Source organism: Vicugna pacos, chromosome 29, assembly GCF_048564905.1.
Source record: "Vicugna pacos chromosome 29, VicPac4, whole genome shotgun sequence".
Lineage (NCBI taxonomy): Eukaryota > Metazoa > Chordata > Mammalia > Artiodactyla > Camelidae > Vicugna > Vicugna pacos.
The window spans coordinates 11925078-11949265 of NC_133015.1; the positions used below are offsets into that span (position 1 = coordinate 11925078).

At 44.3% G+C, this 24188-nt stretch overlaps 1 protein-coding gene across 4 annotated transcripts in view; it reads left to right on the forward strand.

The window, feature by feature from the left end:
- Positions 1–218: 218 nt before the first annotated feature.
- JPH1 (junctophilin 1) overlaps positions 219–24188 on the forward strand; it is a 73703-nt gene continuing 49733 nt past the window's right edge. For 3 of the 4 annotated variants that reach the window (XM_031692283.2, XM_031692281.2, XM_031692284.2), the window contains exons 1-2: positions 279–863; positions 6109–6868. In XM_031692283.2, the coding sequence (XP_031548143.1) occupies positions 485–863; positions 6109–6868 (1139 nt within the window). In that variant the 5' untranslated portion in view covers positions 279–484. Of the gene's footprint in view, positions 864–6108; positions 6869–24188 lie in introns of all 4 variants that reach the window. The other variant, XM_031692280.2, reaches the window with a different exon arrangement.

The following is a 24188-nucleotide window of genomic DNA, read 5'->3' on the forward strand; positions in this document are numbered from 1 at the left end:
CGCGCCGGCCGCTCCCGCGCCCGCCCGCCGCCCGCCGCCCGCCGCCCGCCGCTGAAGCGACGGCTCCCGAGGCGGGGGGGCAGGGCCCGGTGGGGCGGGAGCGCCGCGGGGCCGGGCCTCGGCGCCCGGGGAGGGGACGAGGGGCGGGCGCGGGGCGGCGCCCGGCTCACGTGGGCGGGCGGGAGCAGCTGAAGGTCCGCTCCGGAGCCTGGGCTGTCCTCTCGCGCGCGGCGCTGGCCGGGGCGGCGGCGGCGAAGGAGGAGGAGGAGGAGGAAGGCGGCGGCAGCGGCGGCGGCAGCGGCGGCGGAGAAAGAAGAGGGGAGGACGGGGGCGGCGTCGGACTGGAGCCGAGCGGCGGCGCGAGCTGCCCGGGGCGCTGTCGTGAGCTCGCCCGCCGGGCCCCCACCCCCGAGCTACACCCTGCCGTGCCCAGCTCTGCCCGCGTCCGTGCCCCCGCGGGGAGCGCGCCGGGGCTGCCCCCCGAATGACGGGCGGAAGGTTCGACTTCGACGATGGCGGCACCTACTGCGGCGGCTGGGAGGAGGGCAAGGCGCACGGGCATGGCATCTGCACGGGGCCCAAGGGCCAGGGCGAGTACTCGGGCTCCTGGTCGCACGGCTTCGAGGTGGTCGGAGGCTACACCTGGCCCAGCGGCAACACCTACCAGGGCTACTGGGCGCAGGGCAAGCGGCACGGGCTGGGGGTGGAGACGAAGGGCAAGTGGATGTACCGGGGGGAGTGGTCACATGGTTTCAAGGGGCGCTACGGGGTCCGGCAGAGCCTGTGCACCCCTGCTCGCTACGAGGGTACCTGGAGTAACGGGCTGCAGGACGGGTACGGCGTGGAGACCTACGGGGACGGAGGTGAGCGGCGTCGCAGGCGGCTCGGCTGCTCCGCGAGCCGGTGCTGTGGGCTTTGCCCAGATTGCGGGGAAGCGGGGAGGACGCGAGGCGCACGTGTCCGGAAACCCGCCAAAACACCTGGGGAAGCCTCCCACCCACCTCCCGCGCCCGCCCTCCCCCGGACGATGCGCTGGGACGCGACTGGGGCGCGAGGGTTTGATCTGACCCGGTTCTCGGAGCGGGCGGTGTGTCTACACCCGAGGGAACCAGGCGTGAATATACCTGGCCGGCGCCAGCGCCGCACTGCCACCGGGAGGGTTGGGCTGGAGAGAGGGCGCTGTCACTTGAGCCTGTCACATTACTTTCCTGATCCCTCCCTCTCCCGGTCGGGTTTGAAATCGCCACTCCCGTGGAGTTAGAGCGAGCGCCCTGGGCTTGTGAGGCTGGCGGTCGCTACCTACCGCTCCCGGATTGGTTTCACGTGGAGTCGTATTTCGCCTCTGGTCCTCTAGTAGCCTAAAGATAGAAGCCAGAACCCTATAACTAGGATGTTGGAGAATTGTTACTTACTTGAGGTGCTTTTTGGAAACATCCTAGTTAGAGGCGTGGAGAGGCCACCTGATGCAGGTGGGGTTCAGAGAATGTGGGGGTTTCTTACTATTTTTCATTAGATTTCTTAATGTATTGGTTTTCTATCCAAAGAAGGTAGCCATGGTTGATCTGGAAGTCTTTGGACTAATTATTAGGAAACATTTTAGAAGTGAACAATGAAGTTTGCGTTTTAAAAAATACAATTGAAAGCTATATTCCTATAGTTGCTAAGTTAACAGCTACTTTACTCCTGAGAATGGCGCTACGGATTCACTGGTTTGCTGTAAGGTGTATGACCTAAACATTGTGCTGTCTGCGAGCAAAATTCACCTTATTTTAATATTTAACAATATTTGCAAAAGAAATTGTGTATATGATAGGGCAGAGTTCCCCTTCTTCAATCGGGAGAAGTATATATTACTGAAACAGGTGTCAAAACGTGATGAATTTCCTTGTGTAATAAAGTGAGAAGGATGAATGGCTAATGCTTTGGCAAAATACATTTTCTGTTAAGAAAGATAATCATAGTTAATTGAAAAGGGTTGTAGGAAGCAATGTCACATTTCAGAATTAATGCAGCTCAGAGTTGGAGGATATTAAAGGGATCCAATTAAAAGTTTCGGCAGCCCACTGCAACCCTGGTCAGGCCATTGCTTATGTAAAAGCCTGTACACTTCACTTACTCAGAACACTTGGGCCATGTTTCAAATGCAAAACAGCAGAATGGTAGGATTTGCTAAAAAGACATCTTTTCGTCTTACAGTATAAATAAAGGATATGGTTCTCATGGATTAAAAGGGGGAACAAAACTTTAATACTTGTATATAGGCTGTAGGAGTTTCAAGTTCCACAGTCGTTAATTAGGGCCCTTAAATGTTCTGAATGAGCATAGAGTGCCTTGGATGACAGCCCTATAAACATGTTAGCCTGTGATTGGATTTTATGGAGGCCCCAGGTCTACAGTATAATTAATTCCATACTCAAAAGTGGAATCAAAATTTATTTTTCAAATGTGTGCATTATTTTATAAACTTTTAAGCAGGCCATTGGGTAGTTCTTTGACTTCAGTATTTGGAAGGCTAAAAATAAATTAGTCTTCTTTCCACTTCTTACTACTCATTAAACAAAACCTCTTGGTTTAGAGTATTCATTATACCTAGCAATCAAAAAATATATATAGCACAGTAAAGGGTGTCTGTGTGTTGTAGAAGCTCCACTAAGTGTCCAGGATGACTTTATGGATATTCTGCCTTATGCTTTAAAAGTAACTTTTAAAAGAATTTTTTTAAAAACCTCAAAATTTGGCATCACCATAGGACTGTGGTTTTCTTTTTCTACCAAAACAAACAAAAAAACCCTAATATGCTACCAACTAGGAAGGGAAAAAAAAACTCTTAAAAGTCACTTTTGAATTCCTGCTGTTCTTTTCTGCTTTCTTTCATATGTCAATCAGTTAATTAGAAAGTCCTTAATCATAAAATGGGCATCTCAGTGGAAGTATATTGCTATAATTTATTTCATACAAAGATTTCGGCCAAGATAAGAAATATCACTTCCCCTATTTTTCCTTTTTGCCTCTGCACCCCCACATGTCCATCCCTATCCACCTTCTGTTGGACTTAAGGAACATCTGATTCGACGTATTTCGTGGTGATATTAGAGACTAGAGGAGAAAATAAGTCGTAATATTCATTGAGAAATATCACTTGGTTTATTTTATTAGGAATTTGTACATGAAGTGTTGCTGAAATAGAAACCCCCGAATATTAAGAATACATTAGTACTGAACTCAGGAAACCCAGATTTTGTGCAAATTCTGATGGGTGCTGTAGTCCCTTTTTTCACCTGTCATGAAACTATTGAAAATATCTAGGAAGACACATTGTTTTGTTAACTATCTGAAGACCTGCATTCATAGCATGTAGATACGTTTGACATAATGAAGTCTAAATTTGACTAGAATTCTTTCTGAACTGGATGCCTTCCGCTACAAGATTGTGTAGTGAAAATGGCTATATCTAGAAAATCAGCTCCCAAATGAAAAATCACGGCACGTAACTTAAGACCTGTAAATATAATGTTTAAACTTGTGAACTAGGCATCCATATTTCAGGCATTGAGAGGAACTAATGAGAACTTTATTTGAGCAGCAGGGAGAAGGTGGAACCCACCTGCTTCATAAAGAAATAGAGGCCCTTTTTTCTAGGTTCATTGACTACACTAAACTTATTTTAAATTTCAGATGAACTACTAACACTTTGTAAATTGGTTTCTAGCAATTCTCTGGAGGAATTCTTCTATAGACTGTTCCTTAACAAAATAGAATGGGAATTTAGCCAATGCCATTGTTCTGCCTTCGTTACTCGACAGTTAAACAACTTAAACTTTCTAATTATTGCTGTTGCCTTAAACCACTTAGATTTTCAAGCAACACGTCTTTGGAAATTCTAAATACTCGTCTTACTTATGGAGATAGCAGTTTAAGGAAACTAGCTGTTGATTTCCCCTCAGTGTTAAACAGTTCCTAAGACAGGATGGTTGCGTTTTAAACGTGTACTTACTGATATCAAACAGTATGCCTGGGAATTGTTCTAGCAAAATTAATTTGTCATTATGTAGAAACGTTAGAAGGATACGATTACAGCATTCCTTGTTTCTATCAACAAACAAAATATTTAAAAATAAGGTGGTTTGTTTTAGTGCACATTAGTCGGTTTGTATAACTTTGAGAACTTATATTTTTATCTGTCCAGGCAAAGGGAAAGTCAGTTGCAATTTCCTAATAATTCAGTTTCCTTCCGTGTTAAAATGGTGGTTTTTGGAGATGGTTAATATTCAGCAGAATGCTTCTTGGTCTGAAATGTTTTATTTGACTATCTTATCCTTTTGGGTTTATCCTTTTCAGAAAGCCATGACCCACCCACTTCCTCAGAAGTTCATAAATGTCAGGTTAAGATGTTAAAAGCTACCCAGAATCTGACATTCACAATACCAGACCTACTTAGTATTTTGTTGGTTCCCTGCTACTGTCTATTTATATACCATAAATATATCAGGATGAATAGAAAGAGATGGTAGTCTTGAAATTAGTCTAAACTTTTGATTTTGGACCCATTATGGTTTTTAACTTTTAAGTGAATGAAATAATCAGTCGTTAATTCATTGATAGAAAACCATGAGCAAAATTGCTCAGTATTTTAAAAAATTAATGTATGCCATGCAATGGAAATCTTTTCGTGGTAATATAAAATGAAAAGTGACTGCAGGGTAGCTCTGTATAATCAGAAACTGAAAGAAGTCAAGACAGATTGTAATCATGATTTATTTTCTATGATATTGTGAGTTAAGAATAATAGAGAAGTAATTACATCTTAAAATTTCCACATAGCTTCTTTAGGGGGATATTTTAATTTAAAATTTTGCCTTTCATCAAAAGGAAGTGGATTTGATTTAAAAAGAAAATCTAAATTCACTAATCTTAACCTTCAGTTCCTCCTAAGATTATTTAGAAAGCTGCTCCAGGTTTTTTTTTTCTTAAACATTTTGCTAATTTATTGAGTAGAAAAGCTTACTGAAAACAAATGCTTTAGATTAGAGATGATTAGAGATTATCCTATCCCTGAAGGCATAATATTCGCTGAAAAAGTGATCAGGTGTCAACAAAGTTTTAATGGATACTGTCAAACACACCTTTGCTCTGAAATGAATTCCATAATGTTTAGAGTGGAAGTTTTCCTTTGGCTCTATCTCAGTTTTCCTGAAAGTAAATAAGGGACGCTTTTTAGCCACCACAGCTGTTTACTATAAAGTCATCAAACACCTACAGACCACAGGACACACAGACAGGAGTCTGGAAATGTGTTCTCTTGTGAGGTTGTGCCTGCCTTCAGGGTGCTTTTAGTTCTTAATTCCCAGTGCAGTGGCAGAAGCTATGGAAACCATGAAGAGAATGGCCAGGATGCAGAAATTTAGCAAGTGATATGGGGCAGATCTTGACCTTTTCATTTGAAGTACAAAATGTTAAAGCAGATTGCCCATTTTTTTTCATAATGGTTCACTATATTCAGAATATATATTCAGCTTGTCAAATCCCTCTTAGCTCAAAAAGTTTCACCCAAATCTAAATAATAATCTTAAATATTAAACAGTTTTTCCTGCCTTAAAAGAAGATGGTGAACGTGGTAGAAAGAAAGTGGAAGATGATAATTTGTTTGCCAACCCATGTCCCAAGTATTCAGAGTGCTAATAATTTTTAAGTCTTCGAGCTTCTTGGAATGTTATAGTTCCAGACTTAGTCTTTGGTTTTTCAGCCGAATTGGTAAAATTAAAATGCAATTCACAAATAAGAACTCATTTCATCCTGTGGCACTGCCTTCCCTTAGAGGGGTTTTTGATAGGTGCATTTCATTAGAGAAGTCATTTTCTAATGATCACTCTCTGTACTAGAAAGTCAGTCGTATCAGTTTTTAAGTGAAAATTACCAGACTATTGGAAAAGCCTATCCAGTTCCATAAAAGGCAGAGACAGGACATTTCAGGGTGGGAATTCACAAACGGATGGAAAGCATCCCTTAGAGTGGGCTCGGAAATGTGCGGGGTTGGACCCTGGGGTGCCGCGCGGCCTGCGTCCCCTGCGTTCCCGGACTCACGCTGTGCTCTCTTGCGGTCTCTCGAAGGTACCTACCAGGGGCAGTGGGCCGGCGGCATGCGGCACGGCTACGGCGTGCGCCAGAGCGTGCCCTACGGCATGGCCACGGTGATCCGCTCGCCGCTGCGCACGTCGCTGGCCTCGCTGCGCAGCGAGCAGAGCAACGGCAGCGTGCTCCACGACGCCGCGGCCGCCGCCGACAGCCCGGCCGGCACCCGCGGCGGCTTCGTGCTCAACTTCCACGCCGACGCCGAGCTGGCGGGCAAGAAGAAGGGCGGCCTCTTCCGCCGGGGCTCCCTCCTGGGGAGCATGAAGCTGCGCAAGTCCGAATCCAAGTCTTCCATCTCCAGCAAGCGCAGCTCGGTCCGCAGCGACGCGGCCATGAGCAGAATTAGTTCCAGCGACGCCAACTCCACCATCAGCTTCGGCGACGTCGACTGCGACTTTTGCCCCGTGGAAGACCACGTGGACGCCACCACCACGGAGACCTACATGGGCGAGTGGAAGAGCGACAAGCGCACCGGCTTCGGCATCAGCGAGCGCTCCAACGGCATGAAGTACGAAGGCGAGTGGGCGAGTAACAAGAGGCACGGATACGGCTGCACCGTGTTTCCCGACGGCTCCAAGGAAGAGGGAAAATACAAAAATAATATTCTGGTCCGTGGAATAAGGAAGCAGCTTATACCAATAAGAAATACAAAAACTAGGGAGAAGGTGGACAGAGCGATTGAAGGCGCGCAAAGGGCAGCCGCTATGGCCAGAACCAAAGTGGAAATAGCCAATTCGAGGTATGTAAATACAGCCTGGGTGGTGGTTCTGCCCGGGTCCGTCGGAACGGTGGAATATCGGATGTTTATCGGTCCTTTGGTGACGTCACCCAAATAGGTTTTACAGCTTACGGAATCGAAGGTGGAAGACGCTTAAGCCCACTAGAATGAGTCAGAAATACACCTGTAGTCTTCTGAAACTGTCCATCATCAAAAAATGTTGAAGGCACATTGAGGTCCCAGTCCTCTTATAAATTACTTCCCTAATACGAAACGTGTGATGTTGTTCACCCAGACCCTGTGTACATTTTGCCGAGTCCAGAAAGTTACCTTCTTTTTAAAAGTACCTCTGAAAAACTGCCCCAGAAAGCATGGTGCTTTGTGTGCGGGAAAGAAAAATAGCCTATCCACAGGGAAACCTACCTAGTGTGGATGAGACTCTTTATTCTAATGCTGAAGTTAGAGATATTCACAAACCCCTGCTAGAAAATTATCCTAATTTATAAAATTCACAGTCTGTTTGGTGATGCCTTATAGGTAAAGTTGGTTTTAAGTCAAGATCTAGATATGGCAGAAGTGGTAAGGTACATGACAAAATCTAACATGCATTCTTTAAACAATGGAGCTCATCTACATGGGAAAGGCAGAGGGACCCAGGCTCAGGAGAACCCTCCCCACTACATTGTGTGCAGGAAAGATTAGATGACTGGTGTATTAAAAGGAAAGGGGTGGGGAGAACCTGCCACGGACAGATGGGACTGTCAGGGTGCCAAGGTTGAAAGAGTGGTAGAGAAGGGCTGGAGTGAGTACAAGAAAGCAGTGAATAATAGATTGAGAAGTGGGGTGTATGTGGGCCCAGAGGACTACAGGCCTGAAGTTTTACCACTGTAGCTGGGTTCCAGCATCAAGCCAGGGGACCGGTGAAATCTGCTGGGAATAGAATTTTACTAGGGGTAGTTGTCATATGAGAGACAAAAAAGAAAAAGGGATGGTTGTACATGGAAGATTTTATTCTTAGGCTTTATTTATTTTTTTCAATTTTTAATATGAAATATATATTATTTTATTTAAGCAGGTACTCACTGGCCCCAGTTTTGTGTGATTTGAGGCATACGTTTAGCATAGAATATTAAAAATCCTTTTCCTGTTTCAGTAATGTTGTCCCATTGAAATATTTTTGAATATTTCAAAATACTTTTCAAACCACAAAGATTAGCATGTCTTCAGGTTTTTATCCTTAGCATTGAATTACTGAGCCCTTCCTTGTCTTTGGTAGAACCATGTGAAATTTCTGCTCTTTGAACTTTTTTGAGGTACAAAAAAATGGCGATTTCATGTGGTTCAACTTAATACTTTTACAGATTTCTGAAATTTCTTTTTTAAAAACTGCCCCTATTTTCTGCCTGCTGTTTACTTCTGAGTGTCTGAAACACTAATTGGAAAATGGAAGCAGTCTTGGTTTTCACATTATTTTTGGACACGGAAGTCTTCAGGATTTCCATCCCTATCCCAAACTGACCCTGTTTTAAAGTTAATGTTTTTGTTAATTGGCACAAACTTTCAAGAAGGGTCTCCCCTCTCTTCTCTGCTAAGCACCTTTTATTTTAGGTCATGATGTTCTCTGATCACCGAGAGTTGTAACTGCTTACTTTTCACTCTACTTGTAGATAGGATCCGTGGCGCGTCCAGTCTTGCCAGCGTCCTGGCCCTCAGCGAACTTTTAGAGCTAATGAGTTACTTTTCCTTAGGCCCCTAGCCTCTAACTTGAAATGCACTCCTGGATACTTCCGCTTTATTTTCACCTGGTGATATACTAGAGGTAATTCATTCTTGGCAGATGGAAAATAAGCCTATGTGTGGGACATTCTAGCAAATGACCTTCTTCCGCTTGCTTTAATTATTGACTTTTATGATTACTTTGAATTGGACGAACTCCATAATGAAAGGGAAGTGCTTGTGATGCCAAGATCTCTGATTATACTAGCATCGTAAAGCTCTTCTCCCAGTCCTAGCCACCTTCTCTCTGTCGAAAGCCTTTTGGGGTAGTGTTAGGTAGTTTGGCACTACTCTGTTATAAGAGTTTATAATCAACAAATATTTAACTTAGAGGCTTGTTATTTTTAGCTTGTTAGCTACCTCATAAAGATTTTGCTTAGCTATTTGAAAAATGCTCAGTTCGTTATGCTAAATGAAAGAAGCCAGCCATAGGGCAAATACTGCAGGATTCCACGTATAGGAGGTATTTATATCTATCAAACTCCTAGAAACAGAAAGTAACATGGTGTTTGCCAGGGGCTGGAGGGAGTGAGAAATTTGAAGTTGCTGTTCAACAGGTATAAAGTTTCTGTTAAGCAAGATGAGTAAGTAGTAGAGATCTGCTCACTGACATTGTGCATGTAGTTACCAGGGCTGTACTGTGCACTTAACAGGGTAGATCTCACATTGTGTTCATAGCACAATAAAAAAAAAATACTGTTTAGATGACACAGGAGGCAAAAAAGTGTTTCAGTTCTCAATTCTCCTTATATATTTTACTTTCACTTCGTTGGTCTCTTTCCAGATTTCCCTGCTTCAGTGACTTCTTCAGATAGAGTTTTGCAACTAGTTTCTGTAGACAGTAGCTGAAGGACGGACTTATAACAGCTCTGAGTTTAAAGTTCAACATGCTTTTAAAAACTTTTAAAAAATAAAGAGAAAAAAAAGATGCTAGTAAGGTTTTGGAGATTGGTGTCTGAGGGTGTGGGGAGCTTCTGGCTCTATCAGTGTCATAAAGCATGGCTCTTATAATGCCTGAGTATCTGCTCTGTCCTCCCTGGCCCCTCTAGTGGTTGTTATTAATGTTTTGGTTTTTAAAAGTATCAGAAGTTCGAGAACATAAAATGACACTCTTCCCCACCTCCTGCCCCTGTAATGGCAGAATAAGAACTAAAAAGTAAGACTCCTGGCAGTGGCCACTGTTGAAATCACCAGGTCACCCTTAGCAACAAAGGGAGTTAATAGTTATTGACCATTTCAGTTCACTTTCCTGGTAATGTGCATTATTGTTCTATCACTATTATTTGTGATGCTACAGAGATTTTTGTTTCTGAAGTCCCAGGGGAATGGGTCTGCTTTTACTTTATCTTGAAGCAAAGCCTCAAGTTAGCTTTGAGGGAAAATACTGTATTCTTCAATAATGGTGCCTCAGGAAAATCAGGTAACAGGGAACCAACCATCCTCAGCCCAAGGATTCAGGAAAGCATGTTAGATCTGTGGATTTTTCCTTTGCTTCTTTGAACATGGAGTGTGGTGTATCTTACCAGTAAACACAGGAGGCTTATTTCTGAAGGCTTATTATGGGGCCCTGCTTAATTCTTACAGATCAAGGAAAATGAGGATGTTATAACAGGAAGTAGATGGTAGAAATAACACAGCAGACTCGGTAGATACTGCCAGTTTACTAGCCGGTCAGTACATAATGAGTTAAAACTTTAAGGGATGTTAATAATTTGCCGACCCATAAAGCTTTTCTTTAGGTGTCTGTCCTAATTCCAGAAGTGCCATGTTTATAAGATTTAACAAAACATACAGTTCCCCTCTTGTCTTGGTCCTGAGGGTGAAAATCATCCCATGGAACTGAGAGAGTGTCTCAACCTTGTATTTTAAGAAATGTTCAAGAGAAAAGGGGGCAGCTCTGAACATTTCAAGATCCTCATTTTCAGAAGCAGAGGCTTAGGCTCTGCCCAGGGTCACCCCGCTGTCCCTGTTGTTTTAGGGGCTTTTCTCATTTGGTCACTTTTTACTCCATTAACTCTTGTCTCCCATAATTCCTTGAGGGAGATGTTTAACTGTTCCTTGAGAAAACTATTTTAAGGAAGAATTTTAAGGTGAGGCATTTGGTTGATACAGAAAATAAGTGGCCCTCAGAGAACCATACTTCCGTAGACACAAATGGACAATTCAGGTAGGAGTGCAGGCAAAGGAAGAGCTTTGTAGAATCTGGGCCTCAGAGGAGATAGTTATCACGCTAAAGGATGGAAGAGGTCTGGGGAAAAGGACGGGAGAGCTCTGGCCGAAAGCAGTCGTGAGCACCTGGGGCATTTGCTTATGCCGGCTTCGTTGTATCAGACAGATTAGAAGAAAGCAAGCTGGGAAGGGAAGATGGTGTGGAGGTGGGTGGCGATCACCGCTGGCTGACTCTGTGGCCAGCCTCGTTGAAGCCAGGAGGGTGCTTGGCTGGGCGGGCTCCTGGTACCACTGTGAAAGGTCAGTGATGGGATGGGACGGGCCAGCCAGTGGTGTGGGGCTGCTGGCTCCCAGCCTCTCCCCAGCCCTCAGTGCTGCCTCAGGTGGTCACAGCAGCCCCTGGACAGGGCGTGTCAGGAGGGAGCCCCATGCTGTCCCCGACCCAGCCTCGCTCTGCTGCACTTGTCACAGGGATAGCCAGACCGGGGGGCGGGGCGGGGGGGAGCAGCCCGGTAGCCTGGGGAGGACCTCAGGGTCAAGGGATCTGGTGAGCTTGCTATGTCCGTTTGCACAACTAGAGAGTGGAGGCCATGTTTGCCAGTTTGGGACTTACATATTGAAAGTGACATCATTTTTTAAAAAATCGTACAGGAAAAATCTATTTCCCAGACTTTTCTTTCAAAAGGATATATTACAGTTTCATACCACACTCCCTCTTTCCTCCGTGCCCAGCATGACTCAGCCAGGACAGCTTTCCTTCGGGAAAGTCTTTGTTCTTCCCTCCCCCGCAGGCAGCTGCCCCCTCTGGTTTAGGCATAACGTCTCTTCTTCACAGAGGGCTTCCCTGACCTCACCGCCTCCCGCCCCACTGCCACCCCCTCAGCGCAGACGCCCCCATTAGTCTACATTGTCGTTGTCTTGCAGTATATTTGTTTAACATCTTCAACCTGTTTGGAGCGCCAGGCCCTGATGGCAGCTGTGCTCACTTTTGTGTTCCCAGCAGCTCGTTTAGATCAGGACACTTTCTTAAGAGCTCTAGTAAATATTTGATGAATGAGTGAATTAAATCCTCACTACTTTGGGTATGAACACTGCCAGTGCTTCTAATTCTGTTTGGCCGGACCTTTTTAAGCCACAGTTCTCCGGCAGGAAACATAGCTCTCGCAATTCATCATCCTGTAATCCGGCCAATAGTCAAGGAAGTACAGAAAATGCCAGAGGATGTGTTACAGGTACCCTTTCCCCTGATTAAGTCAGCATCATTAAAGTGTCAGGACTTACAGCACAGCCAGGGAAGAAGAGCTTCTGGTTAAGGCGAACTGTTAATTCCGTTCTTCAGAGGCCTGAGCTGGTCCAGTGGTACCTGTGAGTGCTCCCAGATGTGGAATCTCCAGGAAGTCACTTTTACTGACTGTGATAACATTGGCTCCTCCTTTATATTTGACATCACCAAAATCTGTAATAAGGCATAACATAAGAGCTTACTGTTTTTTAAAAAAAAATCTAAGTTTGCTCAACAGTCAGCTGTCTATTTCCTTTTGAAAGTTTTTCTTGTCCAGCCTTTTTTTGGGGGGGGGGAGGGGGTCATTTTCCTTTGGTTCAAATAATATTCAGTAGAACAGGTCCTCACAAGATTGCTTGACTTGATTCACACTTCACTTATTAGTGATCAAAGCTCAAAGTCAACCATGAGTCAGGGCACATGGTGGATCCCAACTAAACTTATTACCACCAGTTTTAGGAAGAAGCTCAATCTCTGCCAAGGAATTGTGGAGGGTAGGGAATTTGAGATTCTTAAATTCTCCTGGACAAAAGGGTTCTCTTTCTCTTTTGAAAGTCGATATCATTATAGTTTATATTCTGTCTGTGTTTCTTTAATGTTAGTGGGCGTATCATATCTTTAAAAACAATTTTAGGTTACCTTTTCCATGAATTTTTATTTTGTTCTACTAGGGTTCTGGTTAATTTTCAACTATTAGTTTGGTATAAGTGATTTTTCACAGGAAGGTGACTTCCTTGTAATGTCTTGTAAGTCATTTTCATGAAAAGGCTGTTATATAAGAAATGTTGGGGAAGTCACCTAAAATGTGGGAATTTACGGCTGAGAAGAGCATTAGTTATACGCTTTCGTTTTGCCCTCTGTGTTCTCCACGTCTGCCTCTGCTGCCTGTCACTGGCCCTTCTACGAACAGATTCCAGAGGCTCGGTGCAAATACTCTGGCCCTGAGGTGCAGAAAATTTACTATGAATGGAGACTGATACTTGCTTTTTTCCTCATAGGAAGGTTGTTTTAGGGGTTGGAGAGAGTGGTTGTCATGAGACTTTAAAATGTAAATCACCGTGTAGAGTTAATGTTTTAGAAAATATGTCCATCTTGCAAGTACTGTTCCCAGGATGCCAGACAGGGATGGAGGTACAGATGGAGGGAGGAAGGGAAGGCAGGCAGGCTTGGGAAGCAGAAATGGGGTAAACAAAGGGAAGGGAGTTAAGTGCACCGAGCTTGACCACCTGTGTGCCGACGTGGTTGTGTGTCCAGGCCTCAGCCTCTGTATGGAGTCATTGTACTGTCAGCGGGCAGTTACTGAGCAAGGAAGTGGCACCTGTGTTGACATTAAGCTCGGCTGGGGTGTGATCTTGGGGACAATATAAGATAGTAAAACTTCATATTGTTTGGATATATTAGTGTAGGTCACCACTATCCTTTACGTGTGTTACAGTTTTTGTATTGCACACAACAGTTCTAAATACACATCCCTCCTCTTTACCAAAGGATGCCCATTTCCCGTGGGGGAAAGTGAGACGCCTGTTTCCTCATGTTCTTCTCCAGGATGATGAAAGAAAGACTCGCTTCTTCATATCATGAGGCCCAGGACTTCATAATGGGCCGAGCAATCACTGAGAATCCTGTGGGTGTGTGGAGGGAGCAGCTACCACCACAGAGATGACCTAGGTGTCAGCTCTGTCCTGCCCACAAGCATGGTGCAGGGCTTGGGTAGAAGGTGGCTCCCTAGCCTGGACCAGGGAGCCCTCATCACGCTCTGCCGTTCCGTCCCTTCCTGGTTGAACAGGCCATTACACACAACATGGGAACACATTGTATATTGAGAACCTTGTAAAAGGTTCTTAGAATGAATCGTTTCTAAAGATCTTCCTGTAAAAAAATTCTTTCCCCAGCCTTCTCAAGAAACCGGGAGGCATGGAGGTGAGCCTGTGTTTTAATGATTAACCGATAGGTCCAAGCCATGCAGATTTAATGAACCCCAAGTCTTAGGCCGGAGTCATGGGAGGGCCACACGGTTACCCAGACTCTTTGGCCGCTGAGAGCATTCCTCTGTAACCCTGCGTCGTGGAGGCCTGGCTCTCCGCTTTGAACAACGAGGGCGAGGAGAAGGTGCCGGGGAAGGTGTGAGTGGGACAAGAGGGTTCGTTAAGTCCTGCAGAGATTCGCGTGGTGGACACCGGCCGCGGAGACTGGAGGGAAGAAAAAACCCAGGGTGACGATGAGCTAGGTTTTGGGGACGCACGTTGGCCTTGCTCTTCCCTGTAGAATTCTGAGTTGGCTTTAGACAGTGTGGTTTTCAGCAGATTCCATCTCATTTAGCTGTGACCTTTTTCCTCATTCTGTGGATATGCAGAGTTAAGGCAACCGTTACACGTTTTTCAGTATAGCTGCATTGTAATGAAAACCACCCTCCAGGTCGTGTTTTCCGCGGAGTGGAAAGCTGTGGTTGCGCTGGAGTTCCCTCCCCTGTGCCACGTGTGAACCTTCGCCCTGCCCCGGGGAAGCTGCTTCGGGGCAGGTGGCCGAGCGCTGTGTGCCTGCTGGGGAGCGGGGAGGCGCCTCAGCGCAGCTGCCCGGCCGCCCCGGCACCCCGCTCGCAACTTTCCATTATGGATTAAGCTGACTCTGCCAATCTCACTTTACTCAAGACACCGAACTGGACGCTCGCAAGACTGGTGCCTTGCAAATCTTTGAGATGCTTTTCTTATTATAGATGAAATATGAACATTGTGTTTAGGAACAGGATCCAACGAATGCCAAAGGTATTTATGTAAGTCACTCAGCTTGCGTACAACAGCCTGTCGAGAATAAAACCAAATGAGCGTTTAATAATTCTGCCCTTCTGTTTCAGTGGGTGTTCCACATTTATTTGTATAATATGCTCGATTCAGAATAAGCTGCTTTATCAGAAATTTAATTAATGTGGAAGGAATCAAGATTGCCTCCAAAGTAGTGCAGCTCTTGGAAGTCAGATTGTCTTAGGATTTCCCTGAGCACCAGCAGAAACTGATTCAAGCCAAGTAAAATACAATTAATTCACCTTCCAGCTTTTTTTCTTTTTACAATAATCAGTTATGCCCGAGATTAACAAATAACTTTTAGTTTTTAGTTTTTAAAAACTTTTAAATGATTTTTTAAATTTTTGCTGATTTTTACAATATCAAGTCAAATTTTTCATCTAAATTGCTTAATCTAGACGCCCCTGTCTGATTTTTTTATATTGGTGTAGGAGCGTTTTTGAATTAATACTTCAAGATTTCATAATTTACTTCCATCTGTTAAGGGAAAGGTTTGAGATTCACATGAGGGAGCCTTTAGTCAAAACACATTGAGGAGATACCCCACAGAAGCTAGAACTTAGATTCAAGAGCGAGGATGACGAGATGTCAGGTAATGGGGCTTCACCCACCCTCTACCAGCCTTAGGCACTTGTTCCCACCCACTCTCGCTCATCCGGGGATTTGAAAGTCCATTGAGCTATGAACTGACAGGTTACCTTGCAAAGATGCCAGTGCCCCAAAGAGTGGTACCTTTAACCCTTATCCGTCATCAGTTAACACTCTGGCCTGGATTCCCAGAAAAAACACTTGGTTACCAGCCCAATTTAATAAGATTTGATTCTTACGTCTGTGAAATGTTAATTTTAATCACTCTTTGTAATGTTAGTTAATTGCATACTATGAAAATGTAAAATTATGATTAGGACCCAATTCTTTCCATCAGCATCTGGTTGGGGCAGATAAAAAAGCAGTGACCTATCGGATGAGTGGCACCTTGCTGTGAGCTTACGTAGCGCATAGGAGATGCTTAGTCATATTCTGGGGCTGGAGGAGAGATTCTGCAGGCGGTATCCAGCTGGGACCCAAAGGACGTGTAGATGTTTTCCAGAAGAAGGGGGAGAAGGGTGCAAAAGACAATGGCCCATGTGTATTTGGGGCACTGCAGAATGTTTGGGTTAGTTGGAAAAGAGAGTGCTAGGCAGGGGTTGTTGAGAGATGAGGTGGAGAAGCAGGCAGGGTCTCACAGACCAAAACAGGGAATTTGGACATTTTCCTGAAGACAGGGAAGAGCTACTGAGAGTTTTAGGCATGATACTTATATGATCAAATTTTAGAAAAATCACTTTATTTGCAGGTGGTATAAAGAATGGCAAGTGGAAGGGGCAGGCCACAGGACTGGAGACAGATTAGTAGGAATTGGCTAACCTGTAATCTAGGTAAGAGCCCGTGGACTGAGCTGAGCTGCGGCAGGGGCCGTGGGAAGCAGTAAGTGTAGGGGTGAGAGCCCCCAGCTAGACTCAGTAGGACCTGATGGTTGATGGTGCGGTGAACCTGAGAAGGGAAGCGTCAGAGTGACTCGAGTTTCTGGCTTGGCCAACCAGATGGATGCAGGCCTGTTTATCCAGACAGGGACGGGGGAGGAAGATACAGGTTTAGAGAGGAAGGTGAATTTGGACTTTTGACTTCTTGAATTTTGAGATACTGGCCTAAAAGACAAAAGGGACCATAGGCCTGGAAATCAGAAAGATTTGTGCCATATGTCAAGAGGTTAGACACAGACTCCAAGGAGCAAAGACATTGATGAGGCACGCCACAAAAGAGGAACTACATGTACGTGATACTGGACGCAGCTGTTTTTTAAGGACAAACAAAGCAATTCTCACCTTAAGTGCCTGGGAATCTGTTGCCTTATGAAAATGTATCAGAACGTCTGCTCTCGAAATTGTGAAAATATGCTTTCTAAGGTTTGTGGGACCTACCCCGGTGAGTAGGCTCAGTCGGCCCGTTTTCTTTCTTGGCAACACACTGGAACAAAATATCACTCTCACAAATTATTGTGCTAAAGAAACGTCATTTGGCAAACATTGACCTAGTGCCAGCTCTGTCCAAACATGGCACTAGGCCCCGGGAGTACAGAGATGCATAAGAAACGAAACCTGTCGTTAAGATCAGATGGGCTGCAGGTCCTGCGCAGCAGGACCAGTGCAGTGAGCGGGGCGGGGCTGTTGCAGACGGTTTCCTGCGCGCTTTGCACAGGCAGCTCCCTCCGCCTGGAACGCCCTCCTTCCCGGGCCCCTGTCCTTTGCCCGACCCTGTTAGTCTTTTGTGATCACTCCCAAGATCCATAGCAGGCCCAGACTAAATTAAGAAAACTTAATAAAATGTCTCTTTAAATATGTAATTTTACCCCTGACAATAGGAATGCTAACAATAAAATGTCAAGTGCATAAGAATTTCATAATGCTGAAGGAAAGATGACTATGCTTTCATTAAGAAAAAATTTTTAATACTTAGAATACAATTTAAATTCAAATTATTTAATTCTAATTAAAATTTCTGCATAGAGTCTGTAAGACAGGATTTTTGTTGGTAGCGGGAATCTCATTAGCACCATTTGGGAACAGAGACAGCAAAGTTAGCTGTTTGGCTATTGGTTAATTTTTTGGCGCTGTTTGCAGATACGGAAGCAGGGTGGACCCTGCTAAAGGTTTCCCTCATGTTGATTATGCATTAGTGCAAGCGCCCTTCTTTCATCCTGAGGATAGAATTGGGGCGCTACCTTTGGATCCGATGCAAACAGAGCTGACATGTCTTGAAGGGTTACCAGTGCCTGAACGTGTGCTGTGAACTTATCATCTGCCATGCAAGGTGAATTGTAACCATGAGAGCTCAAACGTTTAACGTCCACTAGATTTTGAGGTTTGGGGTAGGACTTTTTTTCCTTTAACCTGCATACACAGGCTCCTTTAGGAAGATCTGTCTGGAAGCAGGATTACTGAGTCATATGCTGCATTTTGCCACTGATTCATTTAACAGACATTATTCATTCAGCAGCCACAAGTCTTGCGCATGAGACAAACATAAACAGATAATCTCAGTTTAATATCATAAATTCTGAATAGACATGCAAGAGAAGGAGAAACACCAAATGCAGGTGAGCTGTGGAGAGTGAGTCGAGATTAGGCAGGAGGCAAACAGTGGCAGGGAGGTTCCAGATGAAAGGGACATCCTGAAGAAGACAGGGTGGGGTAAAAGTGCCCGGGTGGGTTCCTACAGGTGGTCATACGGAAGAGGAGCGCTCCTCCAGGTGTGCCCATCTGCCCCCGTGGCAGATTGCAAGGGATCCTGGTCGTCCACCCAATGTTGAACTGACACATCTTTGTTAATTCAAAGGCCTGGAAGTCTGCACTTTGCAAACTTCCCAGGTTACTCTCAGGCTCGCTGAAGTTTAGTACGTTGAGATATAATAGGACACGAGATTGTGAAGGCTTGGGGGCTGGATTTCCTGCTGTTGGCCTTGGGGGTCTTTGAAGGAATTTGAGCAAGGAACCATCTACCTTTGGGATGGATTTGAATGGGGCCAAGACTGGCCACCAGGTCTTTGGGGATGACAAAGACCCAGTTTAGGACCAGAGTAGGAAAGAAACAGAGGATAAACCTAGCAGGAATTGATGGGCTGGACATGGTAGGTGAGGAACCGAAGCAAATCTAAGACGTTTGTGTGTCTGATGTTCTGATGCCCCTCGGTAAGGTTAGCAGCAAGGTTCGTTCATTCCCGGAATATGGGTGACTTATTTCAAACTTACTAAAGTCAGTCTCTCTTTCTTATCAATAAAGTGGGAGCAAGGAAGTGGGAAACTGGACACAGATGGTCACAGAAAGCCCCAATCTGGGTCACTGCTGTCATGTGAATTCACTTCCTTTGCCTATTTTTGAGTCTTGCCTTCACATAACTGGACCAACGATGTTTCTTGTGGAAATTACCCCATGAGGAGAAGTCACTGACGTTTTGTTTTTCCAACTCCAGACTTCTCCTCAATCAGAAGGTGGTGGGCCGGGAGGGAGAACATCCTACCAGTGTTCACTGTTAGGAACGTCTCACCAAGATCAAAGCTGCCTTGAAGCTCCCTGCGCATTCCAGGAGTACAGGTCGCACACTGGTCATGCTTGATCATCTTAGACGCATTGTGAGGTGCTGTGCACTTAGCACAGCACTCGACCTGTAGGGAAGAGAAGAGGCGTGAGTCTGACCCTCCTCCAGCTTCGGGTTGGTGGGAGGTAACATGTACTCATAGGAAGTAGTTAAATAAAGCACAGAGTAACTCATCCAGCCCAATGTTAGCACTCATTCGATACAGGCTTTGAAGTAGTTTAAAATGTCTAAATGATCAGTCTTATAGGTATTAAAAAGGAGTAAATTGACTCTTCATAAAGCAGTTCCAAGGACTTTTTACTTGGCCACACATATCCTACTAATGTGTTGGGTTTTTTTTTTTTAAATGTTACTGTATAAACTTGGCAGTGAAAGTATTTTTCAAAATTGTTGTTCCTCTTACTCCTCATTAGATCAGAATGACTTTCAACTCATTGTTGGAATGATTAAAATATGATCATACCATGAGCAGAAACTGATGTTTATTTTCATAAATGAAGTTTATGAGAGAAGAAAGAGAAGAAAGTTTTCCTTTTTTTCCTTGCTTTGGAATCTTCAGTAATGTGTTAATTTTGTGATATTGAGGTTCAGTTACTAAACAAAAGTTTTCTTCAAATTACAGTTGCTATATTTGTAATCTTTACTGAGCTCCTCTGTATTTGGTGCCCAGTAATAAGACCTTAAAGATATTTCAAGAGAAGCAGAAGGCGTAAGCCAACAAAGGAAAGAAAAGAAAATGTCTGAAGCGTCCACCCTCATAAATAGTGACTGTGTAAACGTGTACGCATATGAATGCTGGCCCTAAAGAAATGCCCAGTAATGAAAAAAGGGAGAAAATTAGATGGCATGAATAAAGAGGGGTTCTTGGTGTAACTGGCGTGTCTGGTGCCAGGTGGAAGGGTTCTGGAGTGATTTCATAAAGAATTAGAGCCTTGAGCCACATTTTAAACAGAAGCAAAGGCATGAATTGTCCCAGAGGCAAATGGAGATTTTGCCAGGTGGGGGAAGAGTAGTGTATCTGATGACTCACAGCCTGAAGAGGAAATAAAAATGCTTAATAGCAGTAAAGGTCACTAGTGACCTTTACCTGTGGGCAGTGCTGTCCTTGTGGTTTGCTGGAGTAGATCTTGCTTTTAGTTTCACATCCTTATTAATCATCGAATGTTCTGTATGGATGTTCCCTAATGACTCCATTGCCAACAGAACCTGAAAACAAGGCTCTTTCATTGGGAGACGCCTCCCTTTCAGTCTCGTCCTACTGCCAGGACACATGATCCAGAAAGACAGTAAATTTGAGGAGGACAGTCGTCGTGCTGCTCTGAAATTCCTGAAAATTAATGCCGTTGGTCTGTAGAAAAGAATAAAAATAATAGGAAAGAGGGAGGCTAGAGACGCTGGTTAGACCCCCTGCTGTCAGACTCAGATTCCAGAGCTTCATCCCCTTTGAGAAATCCTACAAATGTGTGTACAAAAATATACTCGCACCCCTTCTGGATTTTGCACCCCGCTCTGGTATGTATGAATCTAAGACTCAGTGTTTTGCTTCGCAGTGGTTTGGAGCACAGCTGTCTCATGGTGCGGGAAGAGGACAGTTAGATAAGGGGTGCCGACTATTAAAGGGTCTTAAAAGTACTAATCAGGTGTGAGGCAACAGCACACAAGTGGAAACCATTTCAGAGTTCTGAGGAGTTACTGGCATGAGCAAAACAACATCTGAGGAGAATGTTTGTAGCTGCCGTTCACAAGGTGGATTGCAAGCAGCAGAAGTTGGGACAGGACCATCAGGTTGTGAATAAATCATTCCAGGCATGAAGAACTAGATCCTCAAAATTTGTGGAGGAGAACTCATCTCGTGTACAAGTGGTTGTGCACAAGGAAGTTAAAGCTCTAAGGGTCTGAGCATAGTTAGCTAAGAGCACAAGCGGACCGTGAAGGATGATGGAGACACTTTGGGGAGGAGCTTTCAAATCATGAACATTAGAGGAGGAACAAAACAAAGCCGATGAGATTCCTGTAAGAAGGGCACTTTGAAGCCTTGTGCATTTAAGAGCCTCCAGAGGAAATGTAAACATCAAAATCAAAGATTTGCATTGCCATTTATAATAAAGAGTTGTTAGAAAAAAGACTAGAGAGGGCTGGGGTAGAGAAATTTCTGAGTCAGAGACAGCCACATGTAGGAAGAAGCAGGGAATTATTTTATACGAAGATACGATAAACTAAGACAAGGTGCTGAACAAGGTTTGGTTGTGGTTATAGCTGACATCTCTATTTGCACAATTCCACTGTCTAAAATCAAATTAGCAAATCCTTTTTATTTATTTATTTATTACTCTACTAAGAGAATAGTCATCACAGTATCTGGGTGATGAGCCATAGTCATAGCTTTCATGACCTCTTCATGCCGCCTGGCATCTTTGACTAAGTCCATGTAAAAGAATGAAATTAGCATCCATGACTTTGTCTAAGTTGCTTAGAAAAGGAATCTTTCACTTTTTATTCATGATCATGTGTACAAAATGAAGAGAATAAGCCCATGACTGGCATGAAGATATGTCCTACTTACTAGTTAAACAAAGAGAGTGGAAACATCACAGTGGCTCCTTTCAGGCCCGCAAATTCATTGTCCCAGGGGGGCCTCTGGAAGGACATGAGTAGGCGTCTTACCCACGTGGAGTAGGTAGGACACAGAACAGTGAGTGAGTTAGCTGTCCCGGGAGGAGCACTTGGGTTCACCTTAGGATCAGAACCTAAGGTTTTTGATTCTGGAGGTCTGCTTTGAGTTTATGGTGTTCCATGATACCATCTACATCCTTTCCTTCTCTGGTCCCTGCTCTCACTCATTGCAGGTTTGTTTTGTTTGATCTCTTCTCTGACTTGTAATAGAGAATCCGCCTGCTCTCCAAGAGCGAGCGTGTCCAAGAGCAACGTCCAGGCTTCCTGCACATCCTTCACAGTGGCAAGTCCCTGCTTGAAAGGGCCTTCTGCTCAGCGGGGTCTGACCAACCACTTGAGAAGTCATCCTTCCTGATAGAACACTAGCAGGTGTGCGGGTGCTTGAGGTGCAGGGGTCTCTTGAACAGTCTGATTTTTCCATTAAGAAACTGGTTACTGGTTCTCTTCCGTCATCAGGTTTTCTTACTGCTCTTAAACAGGAAAGTGTGAAAAGAATAAATATTTTAACTAAATGATAAGTACTTCTTAGGTGAATCAAAATATAAAGTTGTTTATATCATCAACTCTTCAGGTATAAGTAAATCGTGGATCACGTTGAATCACGCAAGATCAGTTTGTCTCTGTGAGGACTCTGAATTAGCCAGAGATGTGAAAGTTTAAGCTTTCAAGCCATGGAGGTTAAGAAGCGATCTCTTTGTAGGATAAAAATAAAATTTTTAGGCAAATCGATAAATTTACAATCCCTACAATAAGTAGGTGTAAAGACCTTTAGGAACTTAAGATAGTCTGTGCAGAACTGAATTTTCTCATGACATTTTTGGGATTTTTTTCTCTTAATTTTTCTGTTCCTCCTGTCTCCTATCCATTGTATCTCTAATGAGTATACAGTTTTGCTCACTTAAATTCTAAATAATCTTTAGAAGTCTGAATTAATAAACACTGAACTAATGAGCTCGAAAGCCACACAGGACTACTGAAAGTTTTTTCTAATAATTAAGCACCAATCTAAAGCTAGCTAGACTTATTTACAGAACAGAAAGGGACTGACAGACATGGATAACAAACTTATGGTTACCAAAGGGGAAAGGGGCAGGGAGGAATAAATCGGGAGGTTGGGATTAGCAGACACAAAACTACTGTGTATAAAATAGATAAACAGCAAGGTCCTACCGTATAGCACAGGGAATTATATTCAATAACTTGTAATAACCTATAATGAAAAAGAATATGTATGTAACTGAATCGCTATGCTGTATACCAGAAACTAACAAAACATTGTAAATTAGCTAAAACTTCAGTTGAAAAAAAAAAAAGCTAGCTAGAGCCATTTTCAATAAGAATTCTGAGTGTTGTTCCAGAATAAAATGTTTACTTATACTACACACCTGGAAAGAAAATGACCATCATGAGTAAATCCTTTTTGGACTTCAGTGGTCTGCTTTATACTTATTAGTATATACTATACAGATAACAAATTCTATTTTTATATCTTGCATGGAACCTAGCACAGGTGCCAAGACATTGTAGGCACTGGAAATACTTGATTTTGACTGATTTGTCATCTTTGGGTTGGTGTTCTTCCTTGGAGGTTTAGAATCCGCAGTACAAGGCTAAGAGCTAGTCAGGTTTCTGACAGTTCCTAAATCAGCTAACGACTACGTGTATTACATGTATTTTTTAAATCCCCGTGCTGAGATTACTGCATAAAAGTAGTTCTGTTTAATGGAAATGACCGTTTGTTATGGTCATTTCCATTAAACGGAAGAGAGTCCTTCATGGTCAGTGACACTGATTTCCTGGGACCCAGCTGAATGAACTGACACAGCCAACAGCTGTCGAATGTGCCCATGCTGGGTGTTTTGAAAAGATCTTGTTCTCAGAGAACTCATGGGCTGGGGCAGGAGCTTGAGAAAACCTGCAGGTGGTACAAGCTGTGACAGTACGTGTAAGAGCCCGACAGAGGGTCCTCAGACCCTGGGAGGGAAGCCAGAGAGACTTCAAGGGGCAGCTCTTGAGAAGACTGGTTGGAGTCTCCAGGAATAGAAAGGGGGAGAAAGGCTTTCTAAGCAGAGGGAACAGCATGGGCGAAGGCGTGGAGAATTAAGAGCTCTCGTTTCTTCCCTGAAAAAACACTGTCATCACTTGTATCACGTAGTTCCAGGGCGCAGTGGGGCGGTCCAGGCTGTTCGTGGCTAAGGACACACACTGCAGCCCCAGTCCAGTGCTGTGTCCCGGGCGAGTGGCTTGACCTGTGCGCGCCTCAGGCTCCTTCAGCTGCACGTCGGGAATGTCCTAGAGCCTCGCTGGGTTGTTGGGAGGGTTTGACAAGGTAATTGGAAAGTGAATGAGAACTGGTTCATGTTAGAGTCAGTGTTGTAATCATTTTGACCATCTCCCGAAAACGTGCTCTGTGTAAAGCAAGGAGAGTTGGTTCCCTCCGAGAAATCAAAGTGAGAACGATATGGCTCCATCCTCCCGGAAATTTGTGACCGAGTGACAGAGATGGCT